This window comes from Giraffa tippelskirchi, chromosome 3 (genome assembly GCF_054371585.1).
Source record: "Giraffa tippelskirchi isolate mGirTip1 chromosome 3, T2T-mGirTip1v1.2.pri, whole genome shotgun sequence".
Taxonomy (NCBI): domain Eukaryota; kingdom Metazoa; phylum Chordata; class Mammalia; order Artiodactyla; family Giraffidae; genus Giraffa; species Giraffa tippelskirchi.
The window spans coordinates 116723178-116741561 of NC_137277.1; the positions used below are offsets into that span (position 1 = coordinate 116723178).

The window sequence follows — 18384 nt, forward strand, 5'->3', positions numbered from 1 at the left end:
TTACAAAACCATTCTTTTATTTGGTTAAATTTTTAAAAATTAATTTTGAACTACTTTTATTTTGTTTGGTGGAAAAGCTGCAAAATAGTACAGAGATTTTTTTGATATCCTTCACACAGTTTTCCTAATAGTAACATCTTACCTAATAAAACAATTACCAAGACTAGAGAATTAATGTTCATACAGTCCTACTAAAAATCTTACTCAATTTCACCAGTTTTTCCATCATGAATTTAGTAGTTATATTTTCTGAGTTTTGTGTATACTATAGCAATGTCTCAATTTTTCCTTGTTTATTTTAATATCTGACTTCCCTCGTACAGACATTTATTGAAACTCTACATTGTCATCCATCTAATGTATTTAGGTCAGAAGTCAAATCTGCAGTTTATTGAGAATAATGTTTTCATTGGAAGGTTGTTAAATCCTCCTTTCCTTCAGTAATCTTACTTTTCTCTTAGTTACTTACTCCTTTCTCTTTCATGTCCCACTGTTTCCTGCTAATAAATTGTTGCTTATGTTAACTTTCTTTGGATCTTGCTTCAATTTATAATTTTTCTTTTTACAATGCTAGAGATCCAACTTTATAGTGGTTAGGTACATTGGAACATGAGTCATATTTCCAGACTGATTGAATTGACTACTAACTAAATGTGGATCCCTGTGAATAACTTTACTTTCCAGGGTTTTATTTTTCCCATGATTGGTAGATCTAGATGTTGGACTGTATGATTCTCTTGTATCTGTAGTCTCTAAGCTATGTCTGACTCTTGCAACCTCATGGAATTTACCCACCAGGCTCCTCTGTCCATGGGATTTCCCAGGCGAAAATACTAAAGTAGGTTGCCATTTCCTTTTTCAGGGGAGATTCCTGGCCCAAGGATCAAACTTGTGTCCCCTGCATTGCAGGCTGATTCTTTTTTTTTTTTTTTGAGAGTTGGAGAACTCAGGTTTATTATGCCGGCGGGCCCAGAGGAATTAACACTCCAAACTCTGAGCCCTGAACAAAGAAGTTACAGAGTTTTTTACATACGGGCAGGCATGATTAAGCGGGTTTGCAGGTTTTCAGGGGCTAGGGCAATTGCAATGGGCAGGACAAGGGTGAGTGAGATAAGCTCCAGTTCCTAATATTGTGAGTCCCCACTTTCTGAGACCTATGTGATCTAGACTTTGCAAGGAACAAGCTGGGTTACAGAGGCAGAAGGAACAGGAGGTTATGTAAAGTTTTAACTTTTCCTCTTCATTCCCCCCTCTTCATGCTTCTATCACTCATTGTAGAAAGCATCATCTCATGTTTTGGTAGGGCATTCAAAGCTTTCCATCGTTTAGGGGGATATATTGAGCTGTTACCTTTTGTAACTTTCCTACTAAGCCACCAGGGAAGCTCCATATGATTTTCTAGCTGCCTTTAGTCTCTGAAATACTAGCTTTAAAACTAGATCCCTGCCTAGTTTTATTATTGCATTTTCCCCTGATTCACTGCTTCAGTTTTGTAAGGCTACCTGTGGACTAAAGAGGGTTATGACTGTATGCATTTTCTTAGGTAGCTATATAAAGTTATTGTGAGATAAATTGCTATTAAGTACTTGACTTCCTTTATCACATTTACCTATTATCCACATGTATTTTGCCTATCATTTTCCCACTAGGTACTAATGAGGGTCTGAAATAAGTACATTTTTGATAGTTTAATATGTTAAGCTAATCTCCAGGAAGATGATCGGATGGGGTGACACATTTGTTCTTTGTCCTGGTTATTATAAGTATAGTGGAGATGTACAGCCTCTGACTTTTAAACTCAACTTTAAATTTAATGGTCACTGTCTTTCACTAAACATGATGCCTAAGCAAAGTGTGTTTCTTTTCAAAGTTCAATAAAGATTATCAATTGAAGTGACATCTATTTGGATGTTTAAATGACCCAATTCAAAAATATGAAACATATTAGAAAATATAGCTAGTAAAAACGTCACTTTTTATGAAATGAAATTGTTCAAGTGACTTTTAATAGAGTTGCTTTTTCACTTAATAGAAAGAGATCGAGTAATTTAGTATTAGTGCAGTAAGTTCCAACGTATTTTCTTTTTAAAAATTAAAACCACTTCATAGGACCAAATGGAATATTCAAGAATATCTCCAATATTTTATGTTCAGATGTTGAAGCAATTTTTACTCTCTTCTCTCTCTCTCGGGCTTCCCTGGTGGCTCAGAGGGTAAAGCATCTGCTTGGAAGGTGGGAGACCCAGGTTCGTTCCCCGGGTCGGGAAGATCCCCTGGAGAAGGAAACTGGCACCCCACTCCAGTACTCTTGCCTGGAAAATTCCATGGATGGAGGAGCCTGGTAAGCTGCAGTCCATGGAATCGCAGAGTCACACATGACTGAGCAACTTCACTTCTCTATCTCTCTTGCTAAGTGGATGGAATTGGGTAGCAAAAGGTTGTTAACAGAAGTTAGCAGCAAAAGCTTTTCCAGATCACAGGCATGGCAATGACGTGTTAGGATTCTCTGGAGAAACAGGACCTATAGATTGTATACATAAAGAAGAAGAAATAGAGATAAATACTTAGAGAATTGTCTCACGCAGTTGTGGAGAATAACAAGTCCAAAATCTACAGGATAGAATGACTGGTTGTAGATGCAGGGAAAAGTTGGTGATATTGCTGCTTGAATCCAAAGACAGATTAGAAGCCAAATTCCTTCTTCCTTAGGAAACCTTAGTCTGCTTTCTCTTAAAGCCTTCAACTGATTGGATTAAATCAACCTACATTATGGAGAGTAATTTGCTCTATTTAAATTGCATTGATTTAAATGTTGATATCATCTAATAGTACCTTCACAGAAATATCTGGACTGATATTTAACTGAGTTTCTGTGTACCATGCCCTGACTAAATTGACTTATAAAGTTAGTTATCACACATAGCTAGTTGAAAAATATAGTGTGGTAAATAAATAGAGAATTCCCATAGAGCTGTAGCCTGGAACCCAGAAATGATTGTTATTTATAGTCGTGTTCATATATTTCATCTGCATTGTTAAAAACATAAATTATAACTTTTTAGGATCTTTTCTTGGGAGACACTTCTCCATGGATCTCTTAGATTTCTGCGTATCTTAGAGGAAGGCACCAATTGCCTTTTGTTCTGAAATATTCCAACAAGGATGTTTGCATAGAACAGACTTGGTAGAAGAGGTAGAACATCCATCCTGTGCAAATAGGCAGGGCTGCTTATTGCCCACTAGAAAATACTGGGTTTTCTAAATTCAGAATTCTTCTCCTATGTAATGCAGCCCACTGTGTGTGAAGGCATCCATATAGGCCCATCCCATTTGGGATTGTGGACTAAAGGGACACCAGTCTGCTGATGACCATGCTGCTAGCTGTGCTATACCTGAACTACAAGTTTTGTGTCATCTACCATCATCCATGAAACAGAAACAAGCTAACTTGTAAGCTTGAAAGTAGGGTAAAAATCTCAGTACTTAACAGGCTTTAATATGTTTCATTTTACTCATCACTTTAGATTACTGTATTGGTAAGTATGGTACATATTGTGACATTCTCTTTATGCTCATATATGCTCATTATTGCATCAAAGATGAAATATCTGAATGTCATGGAGAGACCACCTGTTACCACCTTCTCCCCAGACTGAAAATAAAAACATGTTCTTTTTTAAAATAGAAGGAAATCACTGTGTTGTAATATATTCTGTTCATCTGAAAATCAAGACCCCTATATGCACTTTACATATCTCTTTGAATAAAACAGCAAAGTACTTTGTTTCCATTGTGAGTAGCTTGTATATTCATCCTCCTCAAGCTAATAAATGAACTGAGGAAGGACCTGGAATGAAAATGAGGATGAGAACATCAGGTTCAGCTAGCCGATGGGAACAGATAATACAGAAAACTTTAGTCTGACCAAGTACTTCTGTAACCTTATGAGATAGAAAATTCAGTAGGCAAACATTATTGCCACAGTGTTAATGAAATGAACTTCATTCACACATGTCAGATACATATGAGCTGTGACACCTCAGGCCTTATTGAAATGCACAGAAAGAATTTGTATTAATTGAACTATAGGAATATGAGTCAGGAGAGTTGTCCAAGCACTAACTCTGAGGCATGATAAGACACCCCTGGCTCTGGATGTGTCTACATTTGTAGGGCACTTTCAGTTATTAAGGCATGTGGTCATAGTTTGCACTCATGCCAACACTTCTGCAATTTTAATACTTTGCTCTAACTCAGAAAAATAATGTTCATACTAAGGATAGAAAACTTGAATACTTTGGAAAAATCTAGGCCCTGTGTTTTAATAGTGGCAGTTATGGGTGTAATTTCCAATTAATTTCTTATAATATTAATCAAATTATTTTACAAAGCATTAAGACTTATGCATTAATCTGGAGATATGATCTCTGCACCTTAAGGAAACTAAAGCCATTGCTCACATCCTTAGCCATTTATTTATTTATTTATTTATTTTGGACCCATTTTTAAAAGTGGAAGATTTCATTTTAACTATAAGAACTTTAATCCTCTTCTTTCCCATAAATATATAATATCTAAAAATCATACCCATAATAATGCTTTAGTTTTAGAATATATTTCCCAACTTCTTTTTAAAGGCTTGTTTCACCTAATCCTAGGTATTACATTAATTAAATAGCTTTCTGTTTTATTTTAAATCTACATAATTATTCTTTTTCATTTACATAAATTTAATTATCTCTTATTCATCTTCATTTCATTTATGGTAGATAGCACTTGTAGGAAATAACAATACTACTGTCAAGAATTTTTCACTTCAGTGAACAATCTAGATTTTCATGGAGATGTATATTTTTCTAGCACACTATTATATATTATGTCTATTTATAAAAGTTATTCTTGATATACTAGAACAATGTTTACAAAGAAAAAGTAATGAAAACTTTAATGATTTGAGTCAAACAATATGTTAATCTTAAGTATTCACAGAGTACATGAAAATTCTATTTTCAATCTGAATTATATAGATAAGTGTCTCAATTCTTTACTTTAAAGAGGACATACAGACATAATCTCAATCTATAAAAAATTAAAAGAAGCCATTATTATTGGAATTTTTGCTTTTTTGAAAAACTACAAGTAAGTTCTTTCCTATTGATAAATGAAAACAGCTACTTTTTTGAAGCATAAGAAAGATTTTGACCAGATTTTTAAAAAAGGTCATAATTTTGTTTGCTATTAGTTGTGTAGTGCTGATGATGCTGATGACGTACTGAATGTTGATTTTGGAATGTAGACTACTTCAACTCTTACCCAAAGGTATCAAAGCAATCTACTCTAGCAAGTTTCTTTTCAACAAAAAACTTTCTTTCTTTCGAACAGTCATGAGTTTCCTTGAACTAGCAGTTAGTGTCTCTGTAGTTACCTATGTTTGTTTGGAGGTTCAGTGTCATAAACCTTCATATGTTATTGATCACCTAGTTGCAGATTTCTTGTTATGGAGTTCCCAATAGTCAGTCTCAGATGAGTCTCAACCAAATCCTCTTGAATAAAAAATTAGATGTCTATAAAACTAATGTTTAGTTTTTCATCTAAGTCATAAGTTAAAGGAATATGCCAAATGATATAGAGGTAGAGTTTTACCTTACCAGTGTATATTTGTTGAGAAAAGGATTCATTGATTTTTCAGGCTTTGTCCTACAATTTTAAGAGAGGAAATTTCTCTGTATCCAGTTAAAGATAGCCTAAAAAAGATTCCCAAGTGGCACATAAGATTCATTTTTTACTTTTTTTTTAAGCTTAAAATTTACATTCAGCTTCATTCTTTCCAGACGAGAAAAACACACACACACAAATAATATTAAAAACATTTTAAGCTAATTGATTCATTTCTGTCTCAAAAGAGATGCCTAAAGAGATTATAATAGTAGTGATACTGTTAGTAATAATATTCATAGCAACATTTATATAGTATTTATTATGTATCACATGTTATTTTTAAGAATTTTGCGTATATTAGTGAATTTAATCCTCAAAACAATCCTATGCATTAAATACCATCATTACACCCATCTTAAGGATCAGGTGTAACTTGCTCCATTAGAGAATAAGTGAGTGTCAGGGCCTAGGAAGTGTGGTTCAAAAACTTGTGATTCTAATCTCTACTTTATGCAGTTCAAACATTTCATTTTTCAAAGACAAAAACAAACCAATTAGAGACAAGATCTTCCCACATTCTGCTTTTTAGAAATCCATTCCATTTCACTCTATTTATTCACAACTGACTCTGCATATCCTATTTCTAATTAAATTTGGCCATTGGTCAAAATGCAGGAAATCATTACTGAATAATCATTTTAAAAGAGAAAAGCATAAAGTATATTCCTATCAAAAAAGTCCAAATATATGTACATTTTTAATCCTGATGAATTAATAAAAACTGACGTGTTTTATTCTCCTGATGTGTTGAGAATTTACAATATTGTAGGCAGTATGCTAAGTATTTTACATGCAGTAGCTAATTTATGTCTTGTTATCATCTCACAAGAATAGGTGCTATTATTACCATCCCTTTTTAAATGGAAAAAATTAAGGATCAGAGTGACTGAATTGCTTACCCAAGTGTCAGAAACAAAATTTCAATCATATAATGCTGTAATTGTTTCATATAAAAAAGAAAAGTGTCAACTTGATTTCAAAAGATGTTTTAAAAGTGCAAAGGTTTTTAAAGAAGGAAGTTTCAATGCTGGAATAGATTTCAGATGTAATATAAATTTTGAAAACCAATAATCAAGATAAAAACGAGCCACAGACTATCATAAATAGAAAAGAGTAACCAGCTACTCTTTTCCATTATGCTAGAGCAGGAGAGTGCTCAGTAGAATTAAACGTCAATAAAGTAAAGACACAATTAAACTTTTTTTCTAAGCATAGGCACAATTAACCTGTGAAAATTACTCATATTGGTTGGTAATGAAGCAGATAGCTTAGTGAAATTGAGAACATATCTGAATCACTCTAATGAGATTTTCAGTTAGATCAAATCACACGTTGTATTAGCTATTCTGAGCTAGAGCTCATGCTAATTAGCAAAAAGGGTCACAAAAGAAAATTTTATTTTTCCCAAGGCCAGAGGGCCATAATTAAAGAATATGATAATAGTCAATATTTATGACATCTATATATGGGGGAATGTCAGGTAAATGGGCACAATAAAGGACAGAAATGGTATGGACCTAACAGAAGCAGAAAATATTAAGAAGAGGTGACAAGAATACACAGAAGAACTGAACAAAAAAGATATTCACAACCCAGATAATCCTGATGGTGTGATCACCAACCTAGAGCCAGACATTCTGGAATGCGAAGTCAAGTGGGCCTTAGGAAGCATCACTACAAAAAAAGCTAGTGCAGGTGGTGGAATTCCAGTTGAGCTATTTCAAATCCTAAAAGATGATGCTGTGAAAGTGCTGCACTCAATATGCCAGCAAATTTGGAAAACTCAGCAGGGGCCACAGGACTGGAACAAGTCAGTTTTCATTCCAATCCCAAAGAAAGGCAATGACAAAAAATGCTCAAAGTACTGCACAATTGCACTCATCTCACATGCTAGTAAAGTAATGCTCAACATTCTCCAAGCCAGGCTTCAACAGTACGTGAACCGTAAACTTCCAGATGTTCAAGCTGAATTTAGAAAAGGTAGAGGAACCAGAGATCAAATTTCCAACATCTGCTGGATCATTGAAAAAGCAAGAGAGTTCCAGAAAAATATCTACTTCTGCTTTATTGACTGTGCCAAAGCCTTTAACTGGGTGGACCACAACAAACTGTGGAAAATTCTTAAGGAAATGGGAATACCAAACCACCTGACCTGCCTCTTGAGAAATCTGTATGCAGGTCAGGAAGCAACAGTTAGAACTGGACATGGAACAACAGGCTGGTTCCAAATAAGGAAAGGAGTCCGTCAAGGCTGTATATTGTCACCCTGCTTATTTAACTTATATGCAGAAACATCATGAGAAACGCTGGACTGGAAGAAGCACAGGCTGGAATCAAGATTGCAGGGAGAAATATCAATAACCTCAGATATGCAAATGACACCACCCTTATGGCAGAGAGTGAAGAGGAACTGAAGACCCTATTGATGAAAGTGAAAGAGGAGAGTGAAAAAGTTGGCTTAAATTCCAACATTCAGAAAACAAAGTTCTTGGCATCCAGTACCATCACTTCATGGCAAATAGATGGGGAAACAGTGGAAACAGTGACAGACTATTTTTGTGGGGGCCTCTAAAATACTGCAGATGGTGATTGCCACCCATGAAATTAAGGGACGCTTGCCTCTTGAAAGGAAAGCTATGACCAACCTAGACAGCATATTGAAAATCAGAGACATTACTTTTCCAACAAATATCCATCTAGTCAAGACTATGGTTTTCCCAGTAGTCATGTATGGATGTGTGAGCTGGACTGTAAAGAAAGCTGAGTGCCAAAGAATTGATGCTTTTGAACTGTGGTGTTGGAGAAAGCTCTTGAGAGTCCCTTGGACTGCTGGGAGATCCAACCAGTCCATCCTAAAGGAAATCAGTCCTGAATATTCATTGGAAGGACTTATGCTGAAGCTGAAACTCCAATACTTTGGCTGCCTGATGAGAGGAGCTGACTTATTTGAAAAGACCCTGATGCTGTGCAAGATTGAAGGTGGGAGGAGAAGGGGACAACAGAGAATGAGATGGTTGGATGGCATCACCGACTCAATGGACTTGAGTTTGAACAAGATCTGGGAGCTGGTGATGGTCAGGAAAGCCTTATGTGCTGCAGTCCATGGGGTCACAAAGAGTCGGACATGACTGAGTGACTGAACTGAACTGTCATGTAGATTTCCCAGGGGTGTGTGAATGCTTATCTCTGTCTCTGATGTAGTCCTACCTGTTATTGTGTCCAGTAAGTGCCAGTTCTTTATCTCACACCAGAAGGAAAAGAGACAATGGTTTCCTGGGTTTTTAAAGAAGAGAAGGATTTCACAGTAATGTTTTCTGCTGCAGAGGAACAGTTATATTTATGATGTGTACAATTTGGAAAGTGAAGTCGCTCAGTCGTGTCCAACTCTTTGCGACCCCATGGACTGTAGCCTACCAGGCTCCTCTGTCCATAGGATTTTCCAGGCAAGAATACTGGAGTGGGTTGCCATTTCCTTCTCCAGGAGATCTTCCCCACCGAGGGATCAAACTCAGGTCTCCCGCATTGTAGACAGACGCTTTACCATCTGAGCCACTAGGGAAGTCAAGTGCTTTATAAAATGGCTAAAAGTGAGGAAAAGACCATAGAAAGAGTGTAGTTATAAAAATCTCTACATTGGGGATCTATTCTACTGCTATTACATGATAATAGACTACCAACCTTCATTCATAAGCATTAGAGTTTACCTTTCTATAAAGATTTGAATTAGGGGAGCTCATGCGATTGTATGTTTAGAGTATTCCTTTAAATTATCAGTGCTTGTCTCTTAGAGGAGCCAGCAGTGCTGTCTTTTTTCAAAGTCTAGAATATACAGAAATATTTTAACACTTCTTTGAGATCACTCTTCTTGCAGTTCCATGGAGACAACCTTTCCTGGGCTTTCAAAGGTGTTCTTCCACTGAACCTCCTCATCTCTTGGCAAATAGGCATTTGCATTGTTTTGGTTATTCACATTATATATTACATGTTTAAACCTGCTTACTTTTGAACATGCTATTTGATCATGTTACTTGACATTTTACTTCTGAACAACCTATAAAACTATATTTTTATTCTGAAGACTCATTTTCACCCTTTTATTTCTCATCGTATATTTTCCTATTTTTTGGCAGATCACTGTTTCAATTAAAATATCTCAAGAAAGGACTTGTCATTCATATAAAATGATGTTCAAAACAAAAGTGAAATCTGTTCTATGGGATGATATTGGCAAAAACCTCACTCTAAAAGAATTTATGGATCAGAATGTATTCTTTTTACAATTAAACTTTTTATTAAGTAGAATGTAAGTAGTAAACACTAATATAAATCTGTTTCTTTCTTGTTGTTGCTTTTTGCAGATCTGGATAATGTGGAGGGCATTGCTGTGGACTGGATAGGAAATAACCTGTACTGGACAAACGATGGCCATAGGAAGACAATTAATGTGGCCAGGCTAGAAAAGGCTTCTCAGAGTCGGAAGACTCTCTTAGAGGGAGAAATGTCCCACCCCAGAGGGATTGTGGTGGATCCTGTTAGCGGGTATGAGATGTTTGATCAGCTTTATATAAAGAAAATGATGCTAGGTAAATTTGGTTTTTGCATACTTAAAAGAAGTAAGTTTTATTCCACGTGTGCATTCACATATCAATGACCTGATTAGGAAAAGTTACTCATTTAATGATTTCCTCTCCTAGAGAATGTGCCAAGTAAACTTACCAAAATACATTGAACTTACATAGATTATTTGTATAAAGAATATATTTACTTGATTTATTTGGACAAGCACCATCATTCTCCATTTTAGACGGACTGACACCAAGATAAATAATTCAAACCAACAAATCAATTGATTTAACTTAATTAAAGGCTATTGAAATTTAATGTATTCAAAAAATAGCAACTTTTTGTTATTGTTCATTTACTAAGGACCAGCATTGTATTAAATAGGTTACTGTGCTCTGTCTGTGATTCCCTATAATAATCCTCTGAATTAGTTGCTATTCTCATTCTTATTTTATAGAGAAATTGGTAACAAATCTGCAAAAACTTTTTGATTATTAAGAAACTGGATAGATATTTAAACCCAAGACTTTATTCAAAACCACTTTACTGTGCTACTTTTGATTAGTCTAGATTGAGAATCATATAATTTTAGGTGTAACCAAAGTTTCCACATAGTGACATCATTTTATAATAGTAGGTGCTACTTCCTTTAGGACTGATTATTTTGTGCTATTCATGGGAATATGTTTTCCTTATATTTTTGCTCAGAGCTAACCTGAATACAAATAATACTGTATGTATGAGAATGTTGAAAAAAAATGTGAAAATTCCTAATAGAATCTCAGAATGAAATGAGTGTTATGCATATTTTACATGTTCAGTTTTTGTCTGTGGTTTTTATCCCCTTCATAACTTGTATTTCAGTGTTTCAGAATAGGATCATAAAATTTATTTTTTATACTGTATCATATACATACAAAAAATAATTGACTAGGAAGCACATGACTCACTTGTAATTTGAGATCACCAGATTTCTGTTCCTAAAATTGTATTGGGAATAGCTCCAGATATAATCAGGGTGCTTCTTTCTAGGCTGACCTAAGGAGCAGGTGAACGCACTGATTTTTTGTGAGGCATAATTATAAAGTAATTTCAGTGATTTTATGTGTGGATTCTTTAAATTTCTATTTTGTTCCTGGACTTTAAAAGCAAGTCATCTCTCTGACCTTAAACCAAGGCAATCCTAAAAATGAAAATCTTGAGTCCACATTTTCTAAATTTCTTTGAGGCAAAATGTTTCAAATATATCTTAAAACAAAATCTTTCTCAGTATTCTGTTAGAGGAAAATATTTTCCAGTAGAATTAAAGGGTTTTTCAGGTATTCAGGGAAATGACACTGAGCAGAGGTTATGGAACCAGATGATTTGGAAGGAAATTCAGGGGTCACTAGTCCTATCTCTCTCTTCAGATTCAGTAATCCATTTTAACACTTCCTTAAAAGGCAAGCATCCAGTTTAGATTTGAAACCTACAGCATGTAAATACATGATTCAAAACATTTAGGGACAAATCTGATATGACATTTTTTTCTTTTAAGTCAGTATCTGCATCCCTGTAGAACCTATCTACCAGCTAATCCTATATTTGCCTCTAATGCTGCAAAGACTGACTCTTCTACTTCTCCCATCAGACAGACTTTTAAATAGAATACTGCTATCATACACCAACCTAAAAAACAGACGTGAGCATGTATATATGTATGTATGTATATGTTTGTACATATGTGTATACATGTATACACACATTTTTCCTGTAAAAATATACTACGCTCAGACTGCTGCACTAGAACTACAGTAGTTAACAAAACAGGCATAGTCTGAGCCCCTATGAAGCATTTTGTGTTATCTGCAAACTGGGGAATGGAGAGATGCAACAGTAAACAAGTACCAAATGAACAATTAATGTAATTTCTAGAGACCAAAGAAATGGAGTCAAACAAGCATGTTAAGGTGAAGGACTAACAGAAAACTGTTTAAACAGGTTTGCTGAAAAGTCTCTTTCGGGTGCCATTGTTTAAGTTGAAACTTTGTTTAGAGAAGGAACAAGCCATGGAGAGTGAGGGAAAGAGTTCAGATCAAGAAAATGATACAGCTGAAGATTTTCAGTGGTTAGAGGAACTGCAATGAAGACAGTGGGGCTGGTTGTAGGTGGCAGCTGGGAAAGTGACTGAAGATACAATCGTAAAGAAAGCAGGGCCTTGTGTCCCGTGATGAGAAGTTTGTTCTTCAGTGCAGGTGTAAAACAGAGCTGTGATATCATCAATTTATATTAAAAAAGCAAACTAACCTTACTATTCTGTGACGAATGGATTGGAAGACAAGTAGAAATAGGACCACCTAAATTTGTATACAAATAATGGTTTGACCTTAATATAAGTTTTGTTTGTTTTTTTTTATGAAGATGTGATTTAAGTTTGAAAAGCTCTATGTTAAATAGTGTAATATAATTTTAAGCAAAACATTTTCAGAAAAAAACTGAGGTATTCATATTTTTTCTACCATAATACTTTTTACAGTTGTACACAAGAAAGCATCACAGATATTCTCTGACATAATAGCCTATTAACAAAAATTACTCTGTTCAAAACTATGTTTTCAAAAGCTTCTAAACCAATTATAGAATTAGTAAAGGATTTATTCATTTATTTCTTTATTAAAATACATTATTAAGTAACTACTGTATAGATCAATAGAAATCAGTAAGGTGATAAATGTCTTCAAGGAAGTTATAAAGCAGTGTGCTTTGTGTAAACACAGACACACAAACACCCCAGATACACACACACACATCACACAATTTATCTATAAAATACAATTAAATGTATACTCTGGGAATTTACCTAGATTTTTAAAGATTTTTAAAGTTTTAAAGTTCAGAATTGAACTTTAGAGGACGGATAGGATTTCCTAATGAATTTCCTCAAGAGCTTAGAGTTTGGGGTCATAGGTCATACTGTACTCTGAGAGGCAATATACTTGTTTGGGAGCAGGGGGAGTTAGTGGTGATTTTGAGGTGAGATGAGTTCATTAAGGCTAAAGCTGGCGACATGTGAAGGAACATAGCAGAAGGTGAAACTAGAACTATGCAGAAATCTTCAATGTTGTAATTAAAAGCTTTGACTTATTTTGCTGACAACAAAATAATTAGAAGGTTTTGAGGATAAAAATCACATTTTTTTTCAATTCATGATTTAAGAAGACAAGTGAAAGGCATATGACAGCTCTATGAGAAACAACCCATTGGGAGTTCCCTTTGAAAAGTGATAAAAGACAGATGGTAGCATTTATAATAGCAATAGAAATATGAGAATTGAGAAAGGAGACAGTGAAAGAATAGGTTTGGCAGGGATCAACAGTTGTCAAAATGGTAGGAATTAATTATGATGAACTGTTCTTCAAGGTTATAGCTCCAGATTAACTCCCTCTCTTCCAAACATTTCACGTTTCATAATTTACACCAATAACTTAGAAACTTATACCTCCAGTTCTGATTTCTCAAAACATTGTCTCTAAGAAAAGATAAATGCAAAAGCAACGTATATGTCCCTCCAATCAGGATTTTCTATAACCCTGTCTCAAGTAAGAGCATCACATCCTCTAGTTAAAAGCTAGATATTATCTTACAACTCAATCAAGTTTTAAAACAGTAAAATTTATTTTAATTCCATGACAGAAAATCTTATAAATTTAAAATCTGGGGGAATTGACTATCAGATAATACAATTTAAATTGGAGACATGATTAATATCAACAAAACCAAGTTCAATGTTATAGAGTATAAATATGAACAAGAAATAAGCCTTGCCCATAATTATTTGAACTTTTAAAATTAGAATTATCAGACATGCAACACCATCAAAACCAATACAAGGTATAAATGCTATAAATTCTATAAAATAACTAAGAACTGTCACTGGGAAACAGAAGAAAGAGCTAATTTTGAGAGAAAGGCTAGGGATAGACTTCATTAAGAAATTGCATTTGACCAGGTTTTGAAAAATAGAGGTGTGTTTTTTCTTGTAATAAGAAAGGACAGCTTAACTTAATTTTTATTTGAGGGCTACCCCAAGTCCCACCTATACCCCAAGTCCCACAAATATTTGTTAGCTCCAGCTTATTTTATGGGCTTCCCTGGTGGCTCAGACAGTAAGGAATCCACCTGCAATGTGGGAGACCTGGGTTCGATCCCTGGGTTGGGAAGATCCCCTGGAGGAGGGGCATGGCTTATTTTATAGGTTTTTCTATTTTGTGTGTTTTTGAACGATCATCTTTGATAATGATTATATGGCTTCATAATATAACTTTTAATCAGATAAGGAAATGGGTAGGTAATGATCACATATCTAGTTTCTGTCAGATGTGCTGTGTGTGTGTGCTCAGTCCCTTCAGTCATGTCTGACTCTTTGCGACCCTATAGACTGTGGCCTGCCATGCCCCTCAGTCCATGGGATTTTCCAGGCAAAAATACTGGAGTGGGTTGCCATTTCCTTCTTCAGGGGATCTTCCTGAGCCAGCCATTAAACCCGCGTTTCCTGCATCTCTTGCATTGCAGGTGAATTCTTTTACCATTGAGCCACTGAGGAGGCCCCATTTTTGTCAGATAGGCATCACTTATTTAAGTTTTGTTTTTCTTATATTTTGTTTGATTAAAAATAATCTCAGGTAATGTATCATATCACAAATAATTCTGTTTTGCAAATAGTATAGTATTTCAATATAAAATATGTTGGGTTTCCCTTGTAGGTCAGTAAGTAAAGAATCTGCCTGCTATGCAAGAGAAATGGGTTTGATCTCTGGGTCAGAAGATCCCCTGGAGAAGGAAATGGCTACCCACTCCAGTGTTCTTGCCTAGAAAATCTTCATAGACTGAGGAGCCTGGCAGGCTACAATTCATGGGGTCACAAGAGTCAGACATGACTTAGCGACTAAACCACCACAACCAGGCTATCGAGAATTATCGTGTGTGTGTGTGTGTGTGTGTTTATGTGTATGTTTGCACACTCATGTATTTGTGATTTGGGTTCGTAGTCACAGAAAAAAGTGCATTACTATTATCACAAGGGAAACCTAGAGGAAAATATAATTGCAATTTTAACAAGTTGTAAATTAGCAACAACAAAGAACCAAATTGATTAACTGTTTAAAATTTCAGGAAAGATATCAATAGAGATGAAAAAGTTATCTATTTCTTTTACATAGTTGATTTATATTGTTGAACTCAAGTAGTTTTACCTAACTAGCACTGGCTTAGAGCAAATGAATCTTCTGTTTATTCCTAATTTGTCCCAGTAATAAAGTCACTTCAACAGGCATGATACAAGCTAAGTATAGTGCTATGTTTTTTTTTCTATGATTAGAATGTATTTTGACTTGCTAAAGTCACCAATCTAAATATATTTCCTCAGGTCTAAAAAGTAATATCAGCATAATTATAAACTGTTAAGAGAATTTAAAAAGAGCTTAATTGACATAAAAGAGTGGATGGTGTGTTACATCCTTAGCTGTCCCCAGTCTGCTTGCTTAGATCACAGTAAGATTTTTAGTCATGAGCACAGATTTGTCTGAAATTACCTCAGAAATTCTTTAAGATCCAGAACATGTGAGAGGCAAAGGTATTTAATAAGGGCACTTCCAAGGTTAGCAGCTTAGAAAAGCTTTGAAGCTTTATAAAGTTGTATATAAGATGACAGAATTAAACCTTACACTTTAATTAGTAACTCAGGAACTTTCACATGACCCCCCAAAATACAACACATGTGGAGGGTTTTAACCTTATTCATGAGGCAGTTGGAACCTTAGCTCAAAACCCCCTCTCCCACTGTTATAGCTTACACAAAAGATTTGTTTTTAAAGGCAGATGCTTTTGTTTGAGATAGAAATTAAAGCTCAAACTCTCAAGGTCAGTCAACCTGCTGTTATTAAACTTATGTGCAGCTCAATCATCTTCTGTGGGTTTGGGGGGTAATAATAAGCAGCAATAAAGCATAGATAATTTGCATCAGGAAGACAAATTAGACCTGGCCAAATAAACCCAGTATGCCTGTGCCCTTTAGAACAAAGACAATCCAACTGCTTGTCTTAAAAAAAAATAATAATAATAATTTATCTGGACTTAAATAAAGTCTGTAGTAGATCATTAACTGTGCTATCATTCTCATGCCAGTCAATCTACTATTTAATCATATAATTGATTATATGTTTTATAAGTGGACATTTAAAAATAGCAATGCCTCAAGAATCATTTCACAATCTTGGTATCAACACCAAAAAAAAAAAAGGAATCAATATTTGGCACTTACTTTTAGATTAATGAATAAACAAGTCTAGTAAGTACAATAGTAGTGGTTGTGTGTTTTCTGAAATGTGTCTAATTGGACTGGCTTTACTTCACAAATTTTGTTTAATTTTTAATTGAAGGATAATTGCTTTACAGTGGTGTTGGTTTCTGCCTTACAACAACAGGAATCAGTCACAACTATATGTGTGTGTGTGTGTGTCCCCTCTCCCATTTGCGCCTCCCCCCACCCCCCATCCCACCCCACTGCACCAATCTTAACTTCCTTGAGTATTTCATAGCTACCTCCTCCTTTGGGCAGATAAGCATTTATCTAAATCCTATCTAGGAGAAAAAATCAGGATGTAATTAATTTTTATTAAGCTGCCAAACCTGAGGTAGCATCCCACGATACTGGCAGCTGGTTGAAATAACACACATGCACTCTGGTTTTTCATGTCTTAGCTGGATGTATTGGACAGACTGGGAGGAAGATGAAATAGATGACAGCGTGGGAAGGATTGAGAAGGCCTGGATGGATGGCTTCAATCGGCAGATTTTTGTGACTTCAAAGATGCTGTGGCCAAACGGTTTAACTCTGGACTTTCACACTCACACATTATACTGGTGTGACGCCTATTATGATCATATTGAGAAAGTGTTTTTGAATGGAACTCACAGGAAGGTAAAAGACAAATGCTGCTGTTTTAATCCACAGGCTTCTTTTGCAGAACCCTGTTGTGTTGTGTTAAAAATACTTTCAAGTTTATTTTTACCCCTCTGAGGTGGCTGCCAGTAGTCTCTGTGGGGTGGCTGAAGGAGGCTGAGCGTTAAGCAGTACAGCTGGCACTTGCCTCCGGGAGACCGGGCCCAGCTCACTGTGGTATGCCAGGATTTGTGGGATTTCTAAAAGAATCTCTTAGGATATCAGAGCTGTTTGAAAATGGTGTTTCTACATTATTGATATTTGCTAGGACAAACCAACTCAATTTGATTAACATATCTTCAAGTATTTGAAGCTGAAATTTAACCTATGTATTGTCAAAAAGTCATTATGATTGACTTACTCAAATAAAGAACTTCATAACATTGGGATTGAAATTCAAGAGTAGACTGAATTTCAAGCCCATGGATATGAATAAATATCAACATCTTCTTGCCTCTTTTCGTAGAATCATTGCAAAATGATTTTGAAATTCTTCTGTGAAATTGAGGATGCCATTGACTGTGTGAGAGAGGCAACACTGGCAAAATATCACCTCTACATTCTCTCCTATAGTCAGTCACCTCAGCACATATAGCCTTATGAATGGCTTCAATATTTAGTTAAATAGGAAAATGGAATATGAGAAATTACCAAAATGTTTCCTTTGACAATATACTTCCTTCTTTTTTTTCGAAAGGATGTTTGCACAATTGACCAAGCCTATCTACTAAAGATTTTGTTTGAGAAATGTAGTGCATTAATCAGTTAAGACTATTTCAATCATTGGTTAACTCTAACAATGCTTTAAATGTCTTTATTAGTAAGATTGATTTGCATTTAACCTAATGTTACAGACTTAAGAAGTATTAAATCAATACCTTCCATCCACTCCCAGTGTTATAAGACCATGTTGTATCCCTTGGCTATTGGATGAGCAATATTGCAAGATACGTAATGCGACTAATTATTCAGATCAATTTCTATCCCAGAATATCTTATTGAAACATCATAAGAAAACAGATAGGGAAGAGTATCAGACAAAGTTATTTTAATGTTTGTATTTCTTGACCATATGTATAATTTTGTGTATGAGAGAATTGAAATGGATGCAATGTAAATGGTCT

General features: G+C 35.1%; 1 protein-coding gene across 1 annotated transcript in view; it reads left to right on the forward strand.

The window, feature by feature from the left end:
• Positions 1-18384, forward strand: part of LRP1B (LDL receptor related protein 1B) — a 2070111-nt gene that overhangs the window by 1202126 nt on the left and 849601 nt on the right. The window contains exons 12-13 of the mRNA XM_081584839.1: positions 10077-10257; positions 17020-17239. Coding sequence (XP_081440965.1) covers positions 10077-10257; positions 17020-17239 — 401 coding nt within the window. The remainder of the gene's footprint in view (positions 1-10076; positions 10258-17019; positions 17240-18384) is intronic.